The sequence below is a fragment of the Otolemur garnettii genome, unplaced genomic scaffold, assembly GCF_000181295.1.
Source record: "Otolemur garnettii isolate 467f Iridium unplaced genomic scaffold, OtoGar3 scaffold00007, whole genome shotgun sequence".
Lineage (NCBI taxonomy): Eukaryota > Metazoa > Chordata > Mammalia > Primates > Galagidae > Otolemur > Otolemur garnettii.
The window spans coordinates 8583875-8605419 of NW_003852402.1; the positions used below are offsets into that span (position 1 = coordinate 8583875).

The window sequence follows — 21545 nt, forward strand, 5'->3', positions numbered from 1 at the left end:
CACCTGAGACCTGAGTCAGCAGTGACTTGACATTACAAGGGGAGAGGAAAGCTTGCTTTTTGAGCCGGTCATTGACTGAGAGGCCTTGAACACAGTCTCCTGGGAGCTGGGGCCAGGACCATGCCCTGGCCTGGGGTCCACCCCATTCCAGGAACCTCCCTACATCCTGCCCTGCTGCCCATACATCCCTGTCCTCTGTTTTTTATTCTCCAGCTTGGAAACCGTCCTCCAATTCCAGGACAAGATGAGGCTGCAAGGGTGGCCTTGCCCAGCTCGGGAGGAGTCATAAGAATGTGCAGAAAGGGAGCAGCTAAGACAGGACATGCTCCTCGCAGGGATGCCTTCCTGACCCAGGCCCCTCACCTCCAATTCAACTGTCTACCTCTGACCCCAGCACCTGAGAGCCCAGGTCAGCCAGGTGCTCAACTTGGCACCCTGGGCATGCTACTTCACCTCAATGAGCCTCAGTTTCCCCATATGCCCAGCAGGGACACCAACCCTGCCTGCTCCCCAGGAAAAGCTATGGCACTGTCATAGCAGTGAGGATGAAGGAACGTGGACCCCCTAGAGAGGCCTGGCCACACCAGCTGACCTGTCCCACCTGCCTATCATGTAGCCTTAGCCACAAATTGCTCAGGCCCACCAGGGTCTCCAGGGGGTGAGGACCTCAGCACCATCTCAGCCTTTGTGAGTTACATGCAGGCTCCTGCCTGGCTGGGCACCCCCTTCCCCCATCACCTCCTTCTAGGCCAGTCTCTGCAAGTAACAGCACCGCTGCACAAAGATTTGGGTGGGCACACTTTCCGTGGTGATGACCCCCGTGAATGTGGCAGAAGTGGCCCCACTAAAGGCCAAGAGCACCTGCAGTCTCACCCCTCATTCAAGCACCCCTTGTCCAGAGGTGGGTGAACAGCCCCAACTGATAGCACATCCTGGCTTGCTGCCCTCTCAGTGTCACCCAGAGCTCCTTGCTGGTGGGTGGCTTTTGGGGCGTGGAAGTGCCTCAGTGCCACCTCCCTAGGCTGTCACCACCCCCAAAGGAGAGGGGCTGTGCGCATTCACCCGCCTTCTCCTCCTCCTCTCCCTTCTCTCCCTGTGCCCCCCTCAGTGGCCCTGGGCACCTCTCTCTCCGGGTGCCACCTCAGACAAGACTGCTCAAAATAAACATGGGGGTGGATCATTTCCCGCATAGCAATGTCTGGGAGCTGAGGGAGAGGAGCAAAAATACCAGCAGGCCCGCACAGAGCCAGCCGAACAATGGCTGTCACTGGAGCTGCTTTAAAGGGAACATTTTAGAAATTCTGCCTCCCCCTCACTTTTTCTTTAATTAATTTTTTGAGGCTCCAGACAGCGGGTGGTAAGCTCCCCCAGGGTGACATGGGTTCAAACAGGCTCATAAGCAGCGACCGACAACTGAGCACCTACTGTGTGCCAGGCTCCTTAATGCATTTGCCCTTCCCTGTCTCTCAGCAAGAGGAGAGGACACTGGCTGTGGGAGGCTACATGACTCACCCAGGACCACCCGGCTGGTCAGCAGAACCAGGGTTGGAACGCAAACTTTGAGTGGACGATTTTGCCTCCCTGAGCAGCAGCCTTCCAAGGGTGCAGGAAGGGAGAGGGGAGAATCTCTTAATTAGAACCACCCCAGGGTGGCTAGACTCACTGTTACTCTGCCAGCTCAAGGCCTGGCATGTGGTAGGGGCTCAGGAAATGGTGGCCCAAACCTAGAGGGGAACAGCATGCAGTTAGGGCACCTCTGTCATTGATGAGGAATCTAAGGTGGGCCCTGTGATGGAACGGAGAAAACAAGCAGTGGGAACAGCCTCTCAGCCTGGGGGGCCTTGGGTGACAGGTGACTTTAGCACATATGATGCCTACTAGGCCCAAGAGAGGAGGTCCACCAGGTTCAAAGTCAGAGAACTTGCTCAGACGGGATATGGCAGAAGATGGGGACAGACCAGACGGAGAGACTCTGAGGAGAATGGGGCAGGGACCATTTCATGGCCTGGCCGGAGGGCAAAGGGAAAAGCTGGATCCAGAGGGGAGAGCTGCCCACGCTGTGGTGTCCCCTTGGGGATGGTGAGAAGGCAGGGACAAGTAGTGTGCTGGCAAACAGGCCTGTGAAAAACAACCCTGATTTGTAGCATCTGCCAATTTCCATGGTGTAAATACTCCCTCCATAGCCAATTTCAAGCTACCAACTGTTAACCAGATTACAAAGTTCCTGAGTGTTAGAAAATTCACTCTCACAAGCTGCTTCCAGCAAGCCACTGGAAAGGACAGTGTCCAGGCCCTGGTGCAACAGGGATATCACGGGCCCCTTGGTGCTGCTCCTGCCCAGAGACTGGTGGCAGCCAGCAGTGCAGAGACACTTGTTCCCAGGCAGGACCTTCCCTGGGACTGCTGGCCCTGCGGGCCTTTGGCCCCTGGCAGGCCAGGTTAGGATCAGGCCAGAGGCTGCCTCTGGGCAAGGGGGTATGAGCCCCCATCTCACCAGCTTTACCCGGCAGAGAGCCTTCCCTAGAGGCCTTTTTAATTAAGCTGGAATGGCTGGCAAACCGGCAGCTCCAAACACAGTGTCGCAGCAGCCCCAGGGGCCGCATTTAAGTAAATTGAATGGAGCTAGTGCTCAGTGAGCTAATGAGGAGGGAAATGAGAGAGTGTGGCCCACCAGTGCAATGGGCTGGGGGGTCTCAGCAGAAGACGGCAGCAGGGAAGCGAAGAGGGTGTCAAAATCCCAAACCCAACCCTGCTGGGGTGTCAATTCTTAAGCAGAAAGAGGTGGGTTCAAACCTGGCCCTGGCCTTGCTGTGGGACCTCAGGCTAGTAACTTCACTCTGGGCCTTGGGGTTTTCCACTGAATCATGGGATGCCCTCACAGCGCCGGGGTGTGGGTCCAGAGAGCCCTCCACTGGGCTGATACATGGCAGCAGCCAGAAAATGGTGTTTTTCCAAATGGAGCCAGGATTGGACTTGCCATCCAGGCTATAACCCCCCGGTGTGGCCCCTCCGTCCTGTGTCCCCACAGGTGCCCTCCTCTCCCCTCGTTCACATGCTCTCTCTGAGCTCCTACCTTCTCCTGGATCCTGTCCCCTCCCTGATGTACTATCCCTTTGGGTCCCCCTTCTCTGAACTCCTTTCTCCTTGAGCCCCGAGCAGTACCACTGATGGCCCAGGGGCCTAGGGTGCACCTCTGCCCCACTCCTGTGCCCCCAGCCTCATACCCAGACCACAGTGCTGCTAAGGAAGGAGATGGAGAGAGGCCTCCTTAGGGCTCAGGCCACCTCAGGGCCACCGTCACCAGTGCCATGGGGCTAAGAGGCAGAGCCATTGAGATGGGCACAGGATGCCTGACCTAACGAAGGTAGCTTGTGAGCACAGAGGAGGGTTCTTGAGTGTGAGTGGGACAGTCTGGATTTTGTGCCAAGAGCAATGGGGAGTGATAGAAGTTTGGAGGCAGGGGAGAGCCCCGCAAGACTGGCCCTCCGGAAAGGTCACTCCAGCAGCTTGGGGAGAATAGATAGAGGCTCAGAGAGAGGTGAGGGACAGGAGTCAGATCAGGCAGAGATTGGCAGGGGATGGGCTGGCCTTGGGTTCAGGCCTTAGGAGGCCTGGCCCTGTCAGGCTTCACCATTCAGCTCATCCATCCACTCAGCAGATACCTGTGCTCTCCCTTCTCTGAGTTGGCCCCTCAATTGGACACCAAGGTCACGTGATGAACTAGATCTAGCCCCAGGCGGGGGACAGACACACAAACCTTCCCTCCTGGCAGGGCTCTGGATGCCCTCCCCCAACTCGGCCCCGGGACAGTCACCCGCACACTGGCCTGCTCATGGTGCTCGATGCCCATGCTGACGGTGTTAACCAGGATGGCCATCATGATGCCACGGTTGAAGTACTTGCTGTCCACGATGCCCCGCAGCTTGGCTCGTGTCTCACGCCACACGGCCCCACAGAGCCGGGCTGGTCCGTCTGCCTGCTCCTCCTCGTCCTCCTTCTCCAGTCCTGAGGACGCCCCATCCTCACTGCTCTGGGCACCATCCCCATCTGCCTCATCCTCACCACCACAGGAGCCACCAGAGCCTGAGCCCTCCTGGCCTGAGTCGGTGCTGCCCAGGCCTGAGGGCCGCCGTCCTGCCTCATGCTGGCAGCGGGGGCAGCTGGCAGGGTCAGAGGCCAGCGTGGCAGAGATGGGCTGCACCAACGCATGGGGTGTTGGGTCGAGGGGGCTGTGTCTTGGGCACAGCTCTGAAAAGCAAAGAGGGACGGGTCAGTGCCCATGCCAGGCCCAACCCACCCCTAGACACAGCTCCTCGAATACTGGGTTCCCACACCTGATCTGCCAGGAACAAGCTGGTCCCACCTGGTGGGGCTAGAGGCCTGGAGTCCAGGGCTTCCTGGGGAAATAGCCTCCCCTCTCTAGGTTTTGTCTGCCGCTGCATAGAGGGGGGCAGGAATGTCCACCTCACAGGCTGTGGGAGAGCTCTCTCCATTAACACGTGTGACAGACCCAGCACAGCACCTTGCCCACATGTTCACATTAATAGCCCATCACTCCTGACCAAGGCTCTGGGTCAGTCACTGAACAAAGCCTCCCAGAGTGCCAGTCACAGCGTCTGGGGACTGCATGTGATTCTGAACGAGCCAAACCCTTGTGGAGGGTGCTGCCATACAGTGGAGACCAAGATGACCACATGTGCTCACTTGTCCTACCCAAGCATGGGACTTGCTCCCCAGGGAAGGGAGGCAGCAGGGTCCTGGGGGAGGACAGGCTTCCCCCTGGAACCTCCCAGGACTGGTGGGGAGGAGGTGCGGGAATGGGCAGGAAGGGCCAGCAGGGATCCTTCGAGAGCCTGGGCTGGCCTTGGACTCAAGTTCTGTGATCTGTGAGCCATTTCAGAGGTCTCATAGACTGCCCTGCCTTCCTGATTCATTTCTTCTTTATGTATTTCTATGTGTTCCTAAAATAAACACATTTTGCTTATGTAAGCAAAAAAGTAACATCAAACAGAAAGAAAACCACACAAGGCCTGCCCTTCATGTCCATACTCGCCTTCAAATACCTCTGACTCCTGGGCAAGGCCCCCAACTCACTCCCTCCTCCAGGGCTTGAGGCAGGCAGCCACCCTCAGTCCCACTGCACCCTGGGAAGATAGGCCAAAGCCCTGCCCACCCCAACTCACAGCCCCCACCTACACCTGAGCCTGCAATGACTCTGGTTTCCCAAGGAAAGGAGGAGGTATAAGGGCCCAAGGGCTGGAGCGAGTTCTCCCTCCTACACAAGTTCCCCAGGAGAGGATGCTGAGCAGCAGTGGGAAACCCCTTAGGTAAATATCCTTCCACCGTGAACCCCAGAAAGGCAAGTGCCAGCCTTTCCCAGATCCCAGCTCCCCCGCACCCCAGCTCCCCCATCTGTATGCTAGGCTAGCCCATAGGCCACCTGGGGCCTTCTGTAAGACCACTCCTGGACAGCTGGCCCCCAAGGATGGGTGGGCAACATCTCCAAGGATGAATTCTCCTGCTAGCCTCCCTGAAGCTCAGATCCTCAGAATGTTAAGAGCTGAAAGAACAGGGCCTCCCAGAGCAGGACTTGGGGAAAGCGACTCCATGACTTATGACCATGACTCATGCTAGGGGGTTCCCTGTCCTCACTTTACAGACAGGAGCCAGCCCTGCTCCAGGTCAGGGCCGTATCACACACTTTCCAGCTGCTCCACAGTCGGCACCAATGCCTGCTGGCTCCCTTCTAGGCCCCACCTGGGAGAGAAAGGGCTGCAGCAAGGGTCAGGGCCCTGTCTACTGGCTCTGATTTGCCTCCTCCTACGGGACTGGTTTGTTTCCAGCTGGAGGCGGGCACTCAGCAAAGCCTTAGTAACTCTGACACTCTGTGATCCTGCAGCAACCTGGGCCTTCGTTTTCCCATCTGTAACCTGGGGATAATAACTCAGCCTCCTCTCTTCTCAAGAGTGAGGTGATAAGTGGAAGACCCATGCCCAGGCCTGAAAACCTCATGCTCAGAAACAATTGTCCCCTGCAGAGCATGGGCAGTGGCCCCAGGGCAGGAGTAGGGCACAGGGTGGGCAGTGTCCCCACCACACCATGCCTCTGTGGGCAGGCCTACAGCCCTGTGTGCCAGCTGCCTGACATTGCTGATCAGGCATGCAGGTGGGTGGGCAGGAGATGGCAGCAGGAAACTGGAGTGCAAGCTGAGGTGGGCTTCAGTAGGGGAGGAATTTTAGAATTACAGGACTGAGGACAGGTCCTTGTTCATTTTTTGCAAGTGTGGGTCCCAGGGCAAAGTCTAAGTCAACATACACACAGAGATCAGAGGGAATTCCTTCCTCCAGGGCAATGGCCAAGTCCTTGACTGCCTGGCTGGCCCAGGGCAGGTAACTGGGGAAAGGAGAGGACAGGAATGGGACATGAGCTCTCGGGGGTTCCGAAGGAAACACCTGAGCATGAACGGAGCCTTAGAAATCTAAGCCTGCTGGACCCCTCTCCAGGGCAGGGCAGGTGTGACGCCTTTGTGCACAGCGCCCTTCTGTGTCCCCAGTCGATGGGCAGGACCACTTACTGTAGTGCCTAGGCTCCTTGGCATGTGGCCCGGGCTTGGCAGGGGCAGGGGCAGGGGCCCCTGGGCCCAGGGCCTGGCGCCGGTTCTGTAGGGCCTGGTAGAGGCCCAGGGCACGGCGCTTGGCCTTGCGCAGGATGTGGCAGACGTACTGGAAGATTTCCTCATAGCAGTCCCCGGGCTCTGCATAGCTGGCCACCGTGCTAGAGGACAGGTAGCGCTGCCGCTGCTCCAGCATCAGCCGGTGCTCCCGCTGCTTGGTCTCCGAGAACTGGGTCGCTATGACAACGAGGCACAGGTTGATCATGAAGAAGGAGCCCACCTGTGACCAACGGGAGGAGAGGACAGGGACAGGGATGGGAAGAGGGACAGTAGGGTGAAAGAGGGGGAGACGAGGAGAGGCCAGCAGGGAGACACAGGGAGATGGAGAGACAGAGATGGAGACAGAGGGATAGAGGCAGAAATGAAGCATGGAAGGAGGCAGGGACCAACCAGGGACACAAAACAGGGGACAGAGGATAAACCAGGGAGACAGACAGCAAGACACGGCCAGAATAGAGAAACAATGACAAAGAGAGACAAGAGAGAGGGTGAGAAAGGCTCAGAGAAGACATGGAGGGAGAGGATACAGAGTAGGGGCAGGTGGGGACAGGGAGAGGGAAGCATGGGAGGTGGAGGGGCCCAGAGAGACAGGAACAGACATAGATAGGGACAGGAAAAGATCACTGAGGCCTCACTCCAGGAGAAGGCAGTAGCTCCCTAGGCCTGGCTCCCTCAGATCCCAGGCCCCGGCCACACTTCCATCTCACCTGGGACATTGGCATTGAGGCAAGGGAGGGAGGCCACCCCCGTCTTGGGCCACTGGAGCCCTCTCCAGCCTACCCTCTCTATGGCCGAACTTGGCCTCGGCTGGGCCTACAGGCAAGAGAAGGAAAGCTCCCCCCAGGGTTTACTCGGTGGCTTTGTGCTTGGATGGGGATGGGGAGCAGAGGCTGCCCAGTTAGCACGAACCATGCTGCGCTCGTGTCCTCTGCCCAACAGCAGGCATCCTCTCCACCCCCTCACCTCCCACCTCAGCTAAGTCTCTGAACCAGCTCCACTGCCCACTGGCCAGAGGGGAGTATCTTTTCTTTATCCTCCAATTTGCCCACCAGAGGGTTGGCGTGAGCCACATCCCCTCACCTATCAGTCCTTCCCTCCTCTCCCTCAGCTGACAGGGAGCTGGGGTTCTGGGGCACGGGGGGCTTCCCGGCCCAGAGGGCTCTGGGAAAATCTCCTGCCTCTCAGGTAAGAAGATGCCCCTCATTCCTTCTCGGTCACCTGGTTCACAGTATTCCCTGGAGAGTGGCCCTGCACCAGGCATGTGGAGGGCAATGGGGAGGCAATTTTGAATAAAACCTGGGCCCTCCCCTTTTACTGAGGGTGTTTCCTTGTGGGTCCAAGCCCTGACCTCCCCAGGAAAGCACTGGAGCTAAGCCAGCAGCCACCTGCTAGCCTGCCCTGACTCCCCAGGTCAAGATCCTCCCAGCCCAGATAGGGTGCTGCTCCAAAGGGCCAAGTGTCCTCTCCCACCACCAGAACCAGAGAACCCAGACTAGCGGCAGGAGGGAGTCAGAGGCGACTCTCCTGGGAGTGAATCACCTTGACATTTCAGAAACTGCCATGGCTGAAGCGGCAGTCAGCTGTGACAAGGTGGATGTGCTCACTCTGGGAAGACTGTGTGGGGGCTGTGGGGGAAGAAGAGCTGGCCTGGAAGGGGAGGGTGAGCCTGCCCCCCAGATTTCCCCACACACAGCAGAGCTGCCAGAGTGGGAGACCTGAGAATTTCTTTTTTTTTTTTTTTTTGTAGAGACAGCCTCACCTTATCGCCCCCAGTAGAGTGCTGTGGTGTCACAGCTCACAGCAACCTCCAACTCCTGGGCTTAGGAGATTCTCTTGTCTCAGCCTCCTGAGTAGCTGGGACTGCAGGCGCCCGCCATGACACCTGGCTATTTTTTTGTTGCAGTTTGGCCATGGCCAGGTTTGAATCTGCCACACTTGATATATTGGGCCAGCACCCTACCCACTGAGCCACAGATGCCACCCCAGACCTTCTAAGAATTTCAAGGAGCTCCACCAGGTCACTGCCAAGGGTGACCTCCTCTCTCCAAACCTGCTCCAGAAGCAGCCTCAGCTTCAGAGCGTCCTGTCTTCCCACCCCAGGAAAGCAGGGATAGCTGGAGCCCTTACGAGCTCCCACTCGGAGCCTGTGCCTTGGCTCAGGTCATGAGAGGAACGCATTCCCGGAGCTACGCAGCAGAGAAACACAGCAGCAGCACAGGGTGGACTTAAATGCCCAGAGATGAGAAATGACAGCAATGGGAAGTGATAGATGCTTCCAGGGGCTGCCCCTAACAAGCCCCTTCAATCACCCGCTGGTCTGTGCCACTTAAAATAGCTCCTTCTGCTCCCTCCCACAGGTTCTCCTGACCCTGAGGGCTCCCTGGGGACTCACAAGACCCTCCCCTCCTCTGGTCCCCTGGCCCATGGGTCTTGAGTTTGCCCCAGAGCCCTGGCGCCCTGACACTTACTATGATAAGCAGGATAAAATAGATGAAGTTGTAGAAGGAGTGAGCGTCCATCACATAGTACATGATCTCCACCCAGCCTTCCAGAGTGATCACCTGCAGCCAGCAGAGCAGAGAGCCTGAGATGGCCCGCCCCAGGCAGTGCCCCAGGCAGAGGCCCTACTGTGTGCTAGGACAAGTCTCACACACTCTCTAACTCAGTACTTCTCACAGGATGGCAGGCAGCCATCCTCACCCACATTACACAGGCGAGGAAACTGAGGTTCAGAGAGGGGAGGGCACTTTTCCAAGGCCACACAGCCAAGAAGGAGTGGAGCTGGCACTTGAACCTGGGGCCCCTTTCCAGTCTACAGCACTGGTGTTAAGCCTCCCCTACTCCCTCCTTCCCTCCCCTTTCCCCACCTCCCCAGTTCTGGCCTCAGTCATTTCATCTGCACATAGGAGCAACACAGCCCACCTCACAGGGCTGGGCTGCAGCTCAGCTGAGCCCAGGGGTGCAGCTCAGCTGAGCCCAGGGGTGCAGACTGTGATGACTGTGGTGTGACTCTGCCACAGCCCCTTCTCACTCTGACTCCTTTCCAGAGAGAGACAACCTTGGGAAAGACAATGCTGGGTCTTTGCTTGCTTCCAACAAAGGAGCAAACAGGAGCCCCCAGGACAGCCAATCCACCCTCTCACCAGAGGGTCCCAAACACAGCTTCTGAATTCCTGATGCTGTTGCTCCCTAGAGCAGGGTGCAGGGAGCAGCCCAGCTCCATAAGGGCCCCACCCTCTCCACCGCCTCAGGGGCCTCCCATCCCCCCCCACTGCCCTGCCCCTTCTTCCTCCTGAGCAGGTGGGAAGGAAAAGAAGCCCTCGCTACACACCGCTGTCTGCTCTGCTCACCTCGTCTAGTGAGGGGGACTAGTACCCATTTTAAAGATAAGAAACCTGAGGCACAGAGAGGTCAAGCAGTGCACCCAGCCCATCTCCTGCAGCATGCAGGCTGCAGAGTCAGCATGGCGCTCTGCACACAGTGAGTGAGCGTGTGTACATACACGCACTGGATCACACAGTCAGATGCATTCCCTACTGACTCCAGAAAACCCGAGCCCTTGGGGCTCCCTGCAGCCAGGCATTTGCTCAGGCTGTCACCCCACCAGAAATGTCCCCTTGCCTTGGTCTGCCAGCCCCTCCAACAGAGCATGACTCCCATCCCTTCTCTTTGTAAACAGACCTTCCTGCTGGCACCCATCTGCCCCACACAACCTGGGACTCTGGAAAGAATACAGGTTTGGGGGTCACCCAGCGATGGGTCAAAATCCTGACTTTGCCATTTAGTAGTTGTATGATGCTTGGCCAGCTAACTTGCTTCCTTTCTCTGAACATCAGGTTCTCAGTCTGCATTAAAATGAGCATGATAACACCTATTGTGCCAGCAAGTTGGGCACATTCCAATGAGATGGGGTGGCACGTGCCCAGCACCCAGCCCTGCCTGCCAGGTGGAGCTGCCCAGCTGGCCCCAGCATCAGGTCAGTCCTGGGCCTACGTGGGCTCACCTGAAAGATGACAATCCAGGCATAACCTATGTTGTCAAAGTTGATGGCACCTTTGTGGGGGTTGGCACTGCCTGTGCGGCACACATTGTAGTAGCGGTTCCAATTGACACAGAGGCCGCTGGCATTGAGGTCCTGGCGCCCTGTGCCGAAGTCGTAGACATCGTCCTTGGACAGGCAGCACTCCCGGCCCTGCTCCTTGAGCGGGGGGATCTCATGGCAGCCCATGATGCCATTGTCCCCAGACAGGGAGCAGATGAAGGGCATCTCATCATCCTCCTCTGGCTGGTAGTAGGGCGGCAAGGCCACATCCCCTTGTCTGTCCACAGGTGAGAGCGGGTGAGAGAGAAGAAAGGTGGGTCACTGCCAGGAGGATCAGGAAGAAATTGACCATGCAGCATGGCAGGACAGGCCCAGCAGGCAGTCACTGCCTCCAGCCTTGGCACACTTTCCATCCCTATCTGAGACACCATTTCCCACCTCCTTTATGGTCACAAAACCCCCTACTGGCCTACCGTGGTCTACTTCCAAGCTCCCCGTCTCTGGGGAGCCTCACCAGGGTCAGGCAGAGCTGATCTTAGACTCCTTGTGGCCATGCTATGCCTTGCACACAGATCCATTCTTACTCCAGTAGATGACCCACTCCCCCTAATTGCCAGGCCCCAAACACTGGCACAAAGCAGATGCTCAATAAACAAGCTCTGAATTTTACTCATCCAGCAGCTGAGGAGAGAATCATCTGCCTGCTGCATCCCTTCCCATCACTGTGACCCTGGGCTGGTCACTTCCCCTCTCTGAAGTTCATTTTCCTCATCTATAAAACAGAGATGACAATCCTTGATCTGCTCATTCTGAAAGATCAGCCTATACTTCCCTGCAACCTCAGTCAAAATTCCAACATGTTTTTATCTGTGGAACCTGGCCACATGGTCCTAAGATTTACCTGGATGGGAAAATAGTCAAGACAATTTTTAAAAGAAGAAAGATGAATAGAAACCAGCCCTACAAGAGAGCAGAACACTCTGAAACTATGAATATTAATACAGTGTAGTGCTGTAACAGGAACAGAAACGTTAGTGGAACAGCATAGGGTGTAAGGACAAACCAAGTGCAAAGGGGACCTTAGTAAATTACAGAGATAGCTTTTCAAACCTATGGAGAAAAGAAAGAATTGGTCAACAAAGGGTGTTATGACAATTACCATCTATTTAGAAAGTAATAGATCCCTACCTCACACCATATATAAAAATAAATTTCTTGAAGATTTGGCATCCAAAAATACGTGTATAAATTATCTCATTATTAAATTTTATATTGATTACACATTGACAATAATATTTTGATATATTAGGTTAAGTAAATATATTATAAAACTAAAAATAGTAAACTACTATTCAAGAGCATAAATGCCATGAACGTGATCAGAAAAATATTATAAGAAAATATGGAATAATTTTGTTAACTCAGGATAATGCCTTCCTAGATGACACAAAATCCATATTTTATAAAGGAAAAGGTTGATAAGATTACCTATATACAAATATAAAATGTCTAGGAGACAAAATACCATACAAAGTAAAAAGACAAGCAACAAATTGGAATAAAACAGAGGTAGGCAAATGTTGTTTGTAATTAGTTGGATAGCAAAAATTTTTTTTTTGCAGACCACACATGTGGTCTCTGTATGAACTACTCAACTTCACCACTGCCACACAGAAATAGTCATAGGAAAATAGGTGAACAAGTGGGCATGCTGTGTTCCAATAAAACTTTATTTGCAAAAATGAGCCATTGGTTACCATTTCCTAGGATAAAGTATTTGCAACATATAAAAGAGATAAACGATAACAATCTAAAGCATATTCAAATTTTCTATAGCTCAGTAAGAAAAAGAAGCCACTTAGAAGAAAAAAGTATAAAAACTGAGAACAAAAACAATTATAGAAGAAATAAAAATGGCCAATAAAAATGTTCACCTCACTAACACAATAAAATAATTAGATGCAAACAAAAGTAACCACGAGCCTGGTGTGGTGGCTTACGCCTGTAATCCTAGCACTTTGGGAAGCCATCAAAGGTGAACTGCTTGCGCTCAGGATTTTGAGACCAGACTGAACAGGACTAAGACCCAGTCTCTACTAAAAATGGAAAAACTAGCTGGGCATTGTAGTGAGAGCTTTAATCCCAGCTACTCAGGAAGCTGAGGCAAGAGGATCTCTTCAGCCCAAGAATTTGAGATTGCTATAAGCTATGACGCCACAGCACTCTACCCAGGGCAACAGAGTAAGACCCTTTCTAAAAAGGAAAAAAAAAGTAACAACAAGATCATTTCATACCCATCCAAATGGCAAACACTTTGGGGCTGATAATATTGAGTAAGAGGAAGGATGAGTGTAAACAAGTATTTTCACACATTGTTGGTGACAGCATAAATTGATATAACAGTTTAGGGGCAACATGGCACATCCATCAAAAATCAAAACGTGTGTATCCAACCCAAATACACATGATCACCTGATTCTAATAAAGGCACCACCGCGATTCAGTGGAAAAGGATGGACTTTTCAATCAATGGTCCTGGGGCCATTGACTATCCATTAAAAATAAATAAATACATCTTGACACCTCCAGCACCATATACCACACACAAAATTATTCTAGATGGAATACAGACCTAAATGTGAAAGATAGGAAAGGAAATTTCTTTAAAGGAAAGCACCAGAAAATATTTTTCATGACCTTGAGTTTGGAAAAGATTTCTAAAAGCACACAAAAAGCAGTGCTGAGAAATGATTGACAAAGTGGACTTCATTACAACCAAGAGTTTCTGTTGATCAAAAGACACCATTAAGAGAGTGGAAAAAGTAATTCCTTCTTTTTCATTTCTTTTTCCACTGAGTGAATACACTGCTACATATCTATTCTACTAGTGATTTGCGTTGTTTCTGATTTTTTGGATCTTATGACTCATAAATATTCTTGTGCACATCTTTGGATGGCTATAAGCTGTCCACCCCTTTGGGTAAATACCCAAGGCACTAGCGAGTGACAGAGGCAGAACTTGACTCTGAAGGCCAAGTTCAAGCTCCACTCTGAGCCCCTATACCACACTACAGCAGCAGGGAGTTGGGAGGGGCCCCTGTTGGGAATGTTCTCCCACCACCCGCCTCTTGCCTGCCTAAGATACTTTTCAGTCCTTCCAGGCTCAGCTCAAGGTCACATCCTGTGAGAAGCAAGAAGCCTTCTCCTCTCTGGCCTCGTTCAGGCTGGTCTTGTACCACCTCTGAGCTTCCAGTCCCCTCCTCTGGCATACAGTGTCCCTGAGGCCTACACACAATAGGACTACACCTCTGCTGAGCCCTAACTGTCCACATATCTGACTCCCATGCTGGCTAGTGAGGTGAGGGTAGAGGCCAAGATGAAGGACCCCCACATCCCCAGGACCTAGCACAGGCTCTGGCCCCTGGAAGTGGCTGGGGAATGTTTGTGGATTGATGCAGTATCCTGATGCCCACATGCCCACATGAAGAAGAGAGTGAGCCCCTCTCTTCTCTAGGACCCAGGCCTCATCTGCATAGTGACAAGTTGGACTGAGGCTTGCTGAGGCTCCACCTCTGGCCTGCATAATGTTACATCCAGAGAAGAGCCCTTCTCCACCCTGCCCACCAAGCTCTGCTCAGCCCACAGGGCCCAGCTTGCCAGGGACTGGAGGTACTTTGCAAGGCCTTCCCATAGGAAGAACATGCAGAGGACATTGGAGAATTCATGGATGAGAGAGCACTTTGCCTCTGCCCATGACCCAGCCTGGTCTCCCATGTCCTGAGCTAGCCTATCCTCAAATTCCAGCTTCCTAACACCCCCTCCAGCACCTCACACTGCCAGACTGAGAAGAGATCCTGCTGCCTCTCTGGGAACCCCAGTTACCAGCCTCCTGAGTTAAGATCTAAACTTCCCTCTCCTCTATGGGGGCTGCAGACCTGGGATGACCTTGGCCTTGTTCTCCATCCAGACCTGAACTTTGCTGACCTCCTTCTTCATACAACATCAGCCACCCCTGGCCCAGTAGGGTGTATAAGTGGATGCCACCTACTCTAAGGAAATAAAACCCAGAACTCCCAAGGGGAGGGTGGAGATGACCCAAAATCTTCCCCCCAGGGATTTCCTCCTTGTTTGACATTTATTTACATTTATTATTCCTTTTCCCAGGGAGGGGGTGGGATGGGCTAGACAAACATGTCCATAGCATCCTCCCTCCAACTCCCCTATGACAGCTAGACAGGGCTAGAGCCATCTCACCAGGCCCAGGGGTGTGCAAGGGAAACAGACACCCAGGAAGCAGGACACAAAATCTCCAGCTTGAAAGGCCTAGGAAGAACTGGGGTCCACATTCCCAGCCTGGCTCCATGTGGCAAATGCATTCACTCGTTCAACCCCTCTTCATTCATTCCTTTAACTACTAGCTGGGGAGCCACTGTGCCAAGCCCTGCTCTGGGCACTAGGAAGAGAGTAATGACCGACCAGGTGCCGCTGCTCTCATGGAGATCTGATGTTCCTGCGGCCTCCAAAAACCAAGTAGATAAACTAGTCTAGAGACACTCAAGCACCAACTAAATCAACTGACAATTGACATTATTTCTGAAAGAAATAAGACAAGAAGAAAATCCAGTAAGAGAGTATAATAGTACACTTGGGGTGGGGGTTGGAGTGGGGGGCTTCCAGGAGGAGGTGACAGGTGGCTGAGCCAGATAGTGAGAAAGTATCACCAGCTACAGAATGATACAGACAAGAGTCACATGGGACAGAGGGGCTGGGCTGTCTTGAAGGCCTAAGGCTGAGAACTTACACCACTTCCAGAGCAGAAACAGCAGCTGCCTCTCCACCACCCCCTCCACATACTCCTACTCCCACACCCCCACATGACCTGGCCCTGCCTCAAGACCCAAGTGTAGAGCCCCTTCCCTTAACCCCTACGAAAGTGCCCTTTCTCTGGTCTATCCACAGCAATGGACAGGTGGGTAAGTTCCAACCTTCACCACCTCCCTACCCCCTCCACTCTGTTCTCCCCAGAACCATTGGGGAAGAACTCAACCCACCCCTGCACAGGGTCCAGATGCCTCAACCAGCCTCCTCCAACCTCCTCCAGCCATTCTGAGTCCACGACCAGTCCTCAGTAGAGGCATCTGGGGTCAGTTCCCAGCCTGGCACTCTCCACCAGCAGGAATCCCATTACACTGAGCGTGGCTTCAACAAAGGGAGCTACTTGGTATGTTTATCAAGGCAGAGAATGAATGAAAACACTTTCCTATTTCTGATTCCCCAGGGGCTGACACACAGTAGGAGTTTCCTACTGCATATTAGAAATGAAAGCATATTTATGTCCAAACACATGTGCATATGCACACGTGTATGTTTACCCCTCATCACTAAGGAAGAGGATTCCATAAATGTCAAATTTTTCAGACAACTAAGCCCAACTCCTCCAAGAGCCGAAGCTTGATTTCTGTTTGAACAGCTTCTGACAATCATCTGTCCTGACAATCACCTTTCCAAGGAGTGTCCCACCTCTTACTTTTAGGCACAAATGGCTGAATGAGAACTGACCTTTCCGGGATGACTCAGAGTCACCAACAGGAACATCTGCGCTGTGAGCACAGTGCTAGGTTCTATGCCTGCTTTTCAGGTTTTCTGTCTTCTTTTTCCCCAGTGGCATCACCTCTGCTTGTGCCTCAGTTTCCCTTTCTCCTCTTACCCAATCTCCCTCCATTTGCTGCTTCTACCCTAGTGGTCTCAATTCCTAATAACCCAGTCAGTTAAAACTGTGTATTAAGTACAGGCACCCAAGGCTGGAATGACAGGGGTTGCACTCACATGGTGAAGTTTTCCTCCAGGAAGCAGCGGTTGCGCAGCAGGCCTGCCCAGAGCTGCACGCCTATGATGCCAAAGATGAAGAAGACAAAGAAACAGAGCAGGAGGACGTTCCCCAGCATGGGCAGTGTGTCCAGAAGCAGATTCACCAGGATCCGCATACCTGGGAGGAGGAGGAGCAGACAGATCATCAGACGGGAAGCAGAGGTCCAAGAGAAGACAGAGGGAGAGCAAGGTTAGAGAAACAGAGGAGTCATGGGAGGAGAGACAGGGACAAACAGCAGGGCCTTCTTGAGGCTCCCAGCCTGCTCAGTAGCTGTCAGATACACCATCTCCTTCATATCTGCCCTGCCAGTCTGAAAGGCAGACTAGGCCCCATTGCACTTACACTAAGTTGTGGATGAACAAGCGGGCCTACGGAGCACCTTTCATGGGCCAGGTGCTCTTCCAGGTCCTTCCCAAATGTGATCCCCTTTGGTCTTCATGACAACTCTGCAAGGTTGGTAATATTGTTCCTATTTTATAGATGAGGAGACTGTCGGTTCAAAGAACTGAAGCTACTTGCCCAAGGTCACATAACTAAGAAGCAGCAAGGTCTGGATTTCAAGCAGGTGTCCTGTCACCAAATTTAGCCCTCTTTCCACATCATATGAGGCTGGCACATCTCAGTATGCCCACACAGGGTGATCATGGTAGGTGCCTGATGAATATGTCCTAAATTCCTTTTGTCTCTAGGCCCTCATGGTCCTCTTTGACTACGTCAGGCCACACCACTACCAGTCAGAACTATGCATCCCCCACTGACTGCATGATAGAACCAGAGTCACAATCAAAAGAGACATGGGCCTGCTAAGGGACTCGTATCTGGCCCCATATCAAGAGAAGAGGCCTTTTCTCTTCGTGAGAAATAGCTGTGATGCACCAGCAAGGCCAGAGACTCAGGGAGAAAATGGGGAAATGGAAGTGGAGACAGGAATCCCCAGGGAGGACAGCAGGGTAACCTGAGAGGGGATCTGGGCAGATAGGAAAGTGGGTCATGAGGATGTTAGTCACATGCTGGAGGACCCTGCCATCCTGAAAACCCAGCAGGTAGGGGGAGAAAGCCTGTGTAAACCACACAGCCTCTGAGTTAGAATCCAAACCCTATCCCTGCAGGTTGTGACCTGTGGGACCTTGAGCCTTCCCCTCTTGGACCTACAGCAAAGTGGCCCAAGAAGACAGTGTCCACCCTGCAAATGATCCTGGCTCAGGGGCCACACTTTCAGCAAACCCTGTGGCTCCCACCCCAGGGAGAAAGTGTTCAACATCTGGCCTCTCCCCACATACCACACCCTTGACTCTTGCCTCTCCTCTGCCCTTTTGTTGGGGTGGCACCCACGTGCACTGCCCATGTCCTCTCTCACCATAGGTTTTGAAATGGACCCTGCTCTCCCTAGTCTGGGTGATGTCACCCACTGTCATGGCTTCAATTACCGTCTGTATGTCATTCACTCCCTCCTGACTCTGCCCATGAAGATGCAGCCAGCCCCAATTACTGTTTGCCTCTGGGGTTTTTGCACCCGTTTCCAGGGCCTCTGAAAAATGCACACTCAGAGACTCCCATCCATGTGCTTTGGGTGGGGCTGACATAAAGATCACATGACTTGGCCCTGGCCAATCAGCTTATTTTGTTCCCATAGCCCAAGTGTGATAGGTTCAGAATGGGCACATGATCCAAGCCAGGACCTAAGAGAGTCAGTTGGGGATTTCTGCTGGAACTACAGAAAAGAGATGCTTTCTTTCCGCGTAGGTTACAAAGTAAGAGGTGAGCCTGTAGTTGGTGGGGCCATCTTGCATTGGGTGGGCAACACCTGCCTGAAATAGAAGCCTCCCCAGGGAAAGCAGAATCAAGAGACAGAAAGAGGGGCAATTCTTGACAATAGCCACTCTCTGGAACACAAAATCTGAACATGCCACTACCACCTACAGGGGTTCCCACCACCTACAGAATGGACAGACCCCTGGAGTGGAAGTCCATGAACCTTATGAAATTGCCATAAAATATGTAGAGATGACACCACAAATATTCTGAAGTGAAGATCCACACAACTGTGGCCCCAAAGAGGGTCAACAGCTAGTGGTTCCTTGTCTCTCTCTCCTTCTCTCCCTCTCCCTTTGTTCCCTGTGTCTAGAAATACCAGATTATTTGATATTCCCTAAACATACCTCCAGACTTTTATCCTTGCTGTTCTCTCTTCCTGGAACACCCTTGCCCCTTTCTTGTGCCTAGCTAACCCTTATTCAGCCACTGCAATCCTGTTAAAGCTCTTTCTCTCTGTGAAGCATTCTGGACTCTTTCTCACCCCCTCTCAGGCAATGTTCATCCCTCTCTCTTTTGCTCTAGGCAATCTCAGCACCTCTGACCTAGCCGAGGCTGCCACGTACAGTTGTATAGGTTATACGCTGCACCACCTTGGAGGTTCTATTCACATCAACATCTAGTCTCATCCTCCTTGTCTCTTCCATTGGGCTATAAGGTGCTGAGAGCAGGATCTGTGTCTAAGTTAACCAGAATCCAGCAGGTCCTGGCCCAGAAAACAGGCTCACCTAACATTTATTGAATGATTTCTCATGAATGAATTCTGTGATAAGTCACAGGGAAAAGTGGAAGATTGAAAAGAAGAGGATGGAAGGAGGTTGACAAGTAGAACAGTAGCCCTGGCCAGATTGTTATTTATTCCAGGAGTTAAGCTGAGGTAGTTATTAATAAGGGTAATTATTTGGAATTTGCATCATAAACTCTGTGTACAGTAATTTCCAATCAATAATTAATGGCTACCCCTATCTTTCTTCTCCATAAAACTAGGTCAGTCTCCTCTTGGGAAAGCAATGGGGCTCCCTTGCAGGCAGCTTTATCCCACTGAGAGCAGGCCAGGGTGAGGGCTCAGTGCCCCACCTCCCTACTCCCCAAACAGGGAAGCAAGGAGTGTGCAGAGGGGGGAAGCAAGAATATAGAAAGAGCACCCTCATAATCCATCCAAATGGATCCATTGACTTATGTATGTTAATTGCAGGTCTTTCTGGTGCTGGACACACAGAGGAGTCAAAAGACAAACAAGGCCCTAGCCAGCCTAGCCAGGTGTGGTGGCAGGTGCCTGTAGTCCCAGCTACTCAGGAGGCTGAGGCAGGAGGATCACATGAGCCCAGGAGTTGGAGGCTGCCATGAGCTGTGATCATGCCACTGCACCCCAGCCTGGGAAACAGAGCAAGATCCTGTTTTTTTAAAAAAAGAAAGTCAAGGGCAAACAAAACGCATTTTTACTCCCCTCAGAGCTCAAAGCCTAGCAGCACGAGCACAGGGGACCAGCAGGTTGAGCAGAAGGACCATGTCCAGGAGTGGGGACAACTCTGGACTTTGCAGGATGGGAGGGGCTTCTGGACAGAGGGCCCTGCATGAGCAAAGGCACCGTGCCTGGGACATGCAGATGGAGTACAGACTCTGTGCCAGGTGACTATCTGGCCAGATTTCCAAGCAGGCAGAGCCCTCTACCAGCTCTGGGCTTTAAAGGGGAAGAGGCAAGCCTGGAGGCCTGGGCAGGGCAGGAGGCAGGCACAGAGGGTCTGGCAGCAGTTGGAGAAGAGGTTAGATCAGAAAGGCCGGCTGAGGCAGAGGCGGCCCAGCACAATGCCAGCCTGACTGCTCTGCTCTGTGGCTACTCCCTCGGGTGGCCTTTGTTGCTCAATTAATTACATTTCCCTTGTTCTCCAGGATATTGAAATTCTGAAAGGCTCTTGCAAACCTGCCCAGCTGGCTTCCCTGAGCAGCAGCACCATCCCTCCTCCCTCTGCAGCTGGGCCCCAGCTCACTTCACTGCCCTCCCTGGAGCCCAGGGAGTCCCAGGGCCACAGAGCCAAGGCATAATTAGCTAATTAGGGATTTAGAAGGAGTTCATCTTTTTCATGCCTGAGAAAAGGGGCCACAAGATTAGGGAGTCAGGGAGGACCCCAAGAGACCCGGGCTAATCCTCCCTTTTTATGCCCACGGTCAAGTAATTAGCAAAACAGGTCTGACAGCTACACTCTGCCCTCAGCTCCCTCTGGTGCCAGACATGGGAACGGAGGCAGGGAGAGGAGAAACAGAAAAGGTGAAACGGAGAGACAGAAATGGTGGCAGACAGCAGAGATAAAGGGAAAAGAGCCACCAAGGGAGACAGACACAGACAGCACAAAGTAAGAAATGAGTAAGACAAAGTAAGGAGAGGAGAAATTGGGGGCGGATACACAGGAGAGAGAGGACCCACTTTCAAGCCGTCATCTGCTTCAAACCATCCTTTCTGCCTCATCTCCCTCCTCATCTTCCTGCAGCCAAACCCTCCTCCTCCAGGCAGTCTTCCCTGCTTCTCACCCCAAGTCAGGTCATGAAGCCCTCCTGCCTCTGCTGCTGGCCAAGAAGGGGAAGAGGAGCCTGGAGTCCCCTTTATTGCCATAAAATATGTAGAGATGACACCACAAATATTCTGAAGTGAAGATCCACACACTCCAGCGAACCCCCAGAGCACAGACCCAGGACTGGGTATCTTGGTCCCAGTCCCTGCTTGGCCTTGAGGCATAGCTTGCCCTCTCTGGGCACCAGTGGCCTCACCTACAGGGGGGACCAATGGCTTCTGTCAGCCAGCCTTTCAGGAATACCACAGATCTGAGACACCTCCAACGGAAGAGCCCCTGAAGTCAGAAGCCTCCAACAGCCCACACACCCCATGGGGAAAGTGCAAATATTATCCGCTGACCCTGCTCACACACCCTTCAGTGTGGCCCTGGCCGCAGTCAGGTAGGCATTAAATAGGGGGCCAGGAAGGGCAGGACCACATCAAGTAGAGAGGGAAGGAGGTAGGGGAGGCAGCTACATGGCCCTTGGAGGCAGAGGTAACAGCCAGGACAAAGGTCTAGGGGCAAAGCAAGCAGGGCACAGTCCCACCAGGAAGGCCAGTGTAGCTGGAGGGACACAGGGCAGGGCAAAGGCTGGAAAGG

General features: G+C 53.1%; 1 protein-coding gene across 1 annotated transcript in view; it reads right to left on the bottom strand.

The window, feature by feature from the left end:
* The window catches only part of CACNA1I (calcium voltage-gated channel subunit alpha1 I), a 98797-nt gene that overhangs the window by 31008 nt on the left and 46244 nt on the right, over positions 1 to 21545 (bottom strand). The window contains exons 5-9 of the mRNA XM_003783181.1: positions 16542 to 16701; positions 10677 to 10992; positions 9142 to 9234; positions 6575 to 6893; positions 3827 to 4248 (exon numbers count right to left, since the gene is read on the bottom strand). Of these exons, the coding sequence (XP_003783229.1) occupies positions 3827 to 4248; positions 6575 to 6893; positions 9142 to 9234; positions 10677 to 10992; positions 16542 to 16701 (1310 nt within the window). The remainder of the gene's footprint in view (positions 1 to 3826; positions 4249 to 6574; positions 6894 to 9141; positions 9235 to 10676; positions 10993 to 16541; positions 16702 to 21545) is intronic.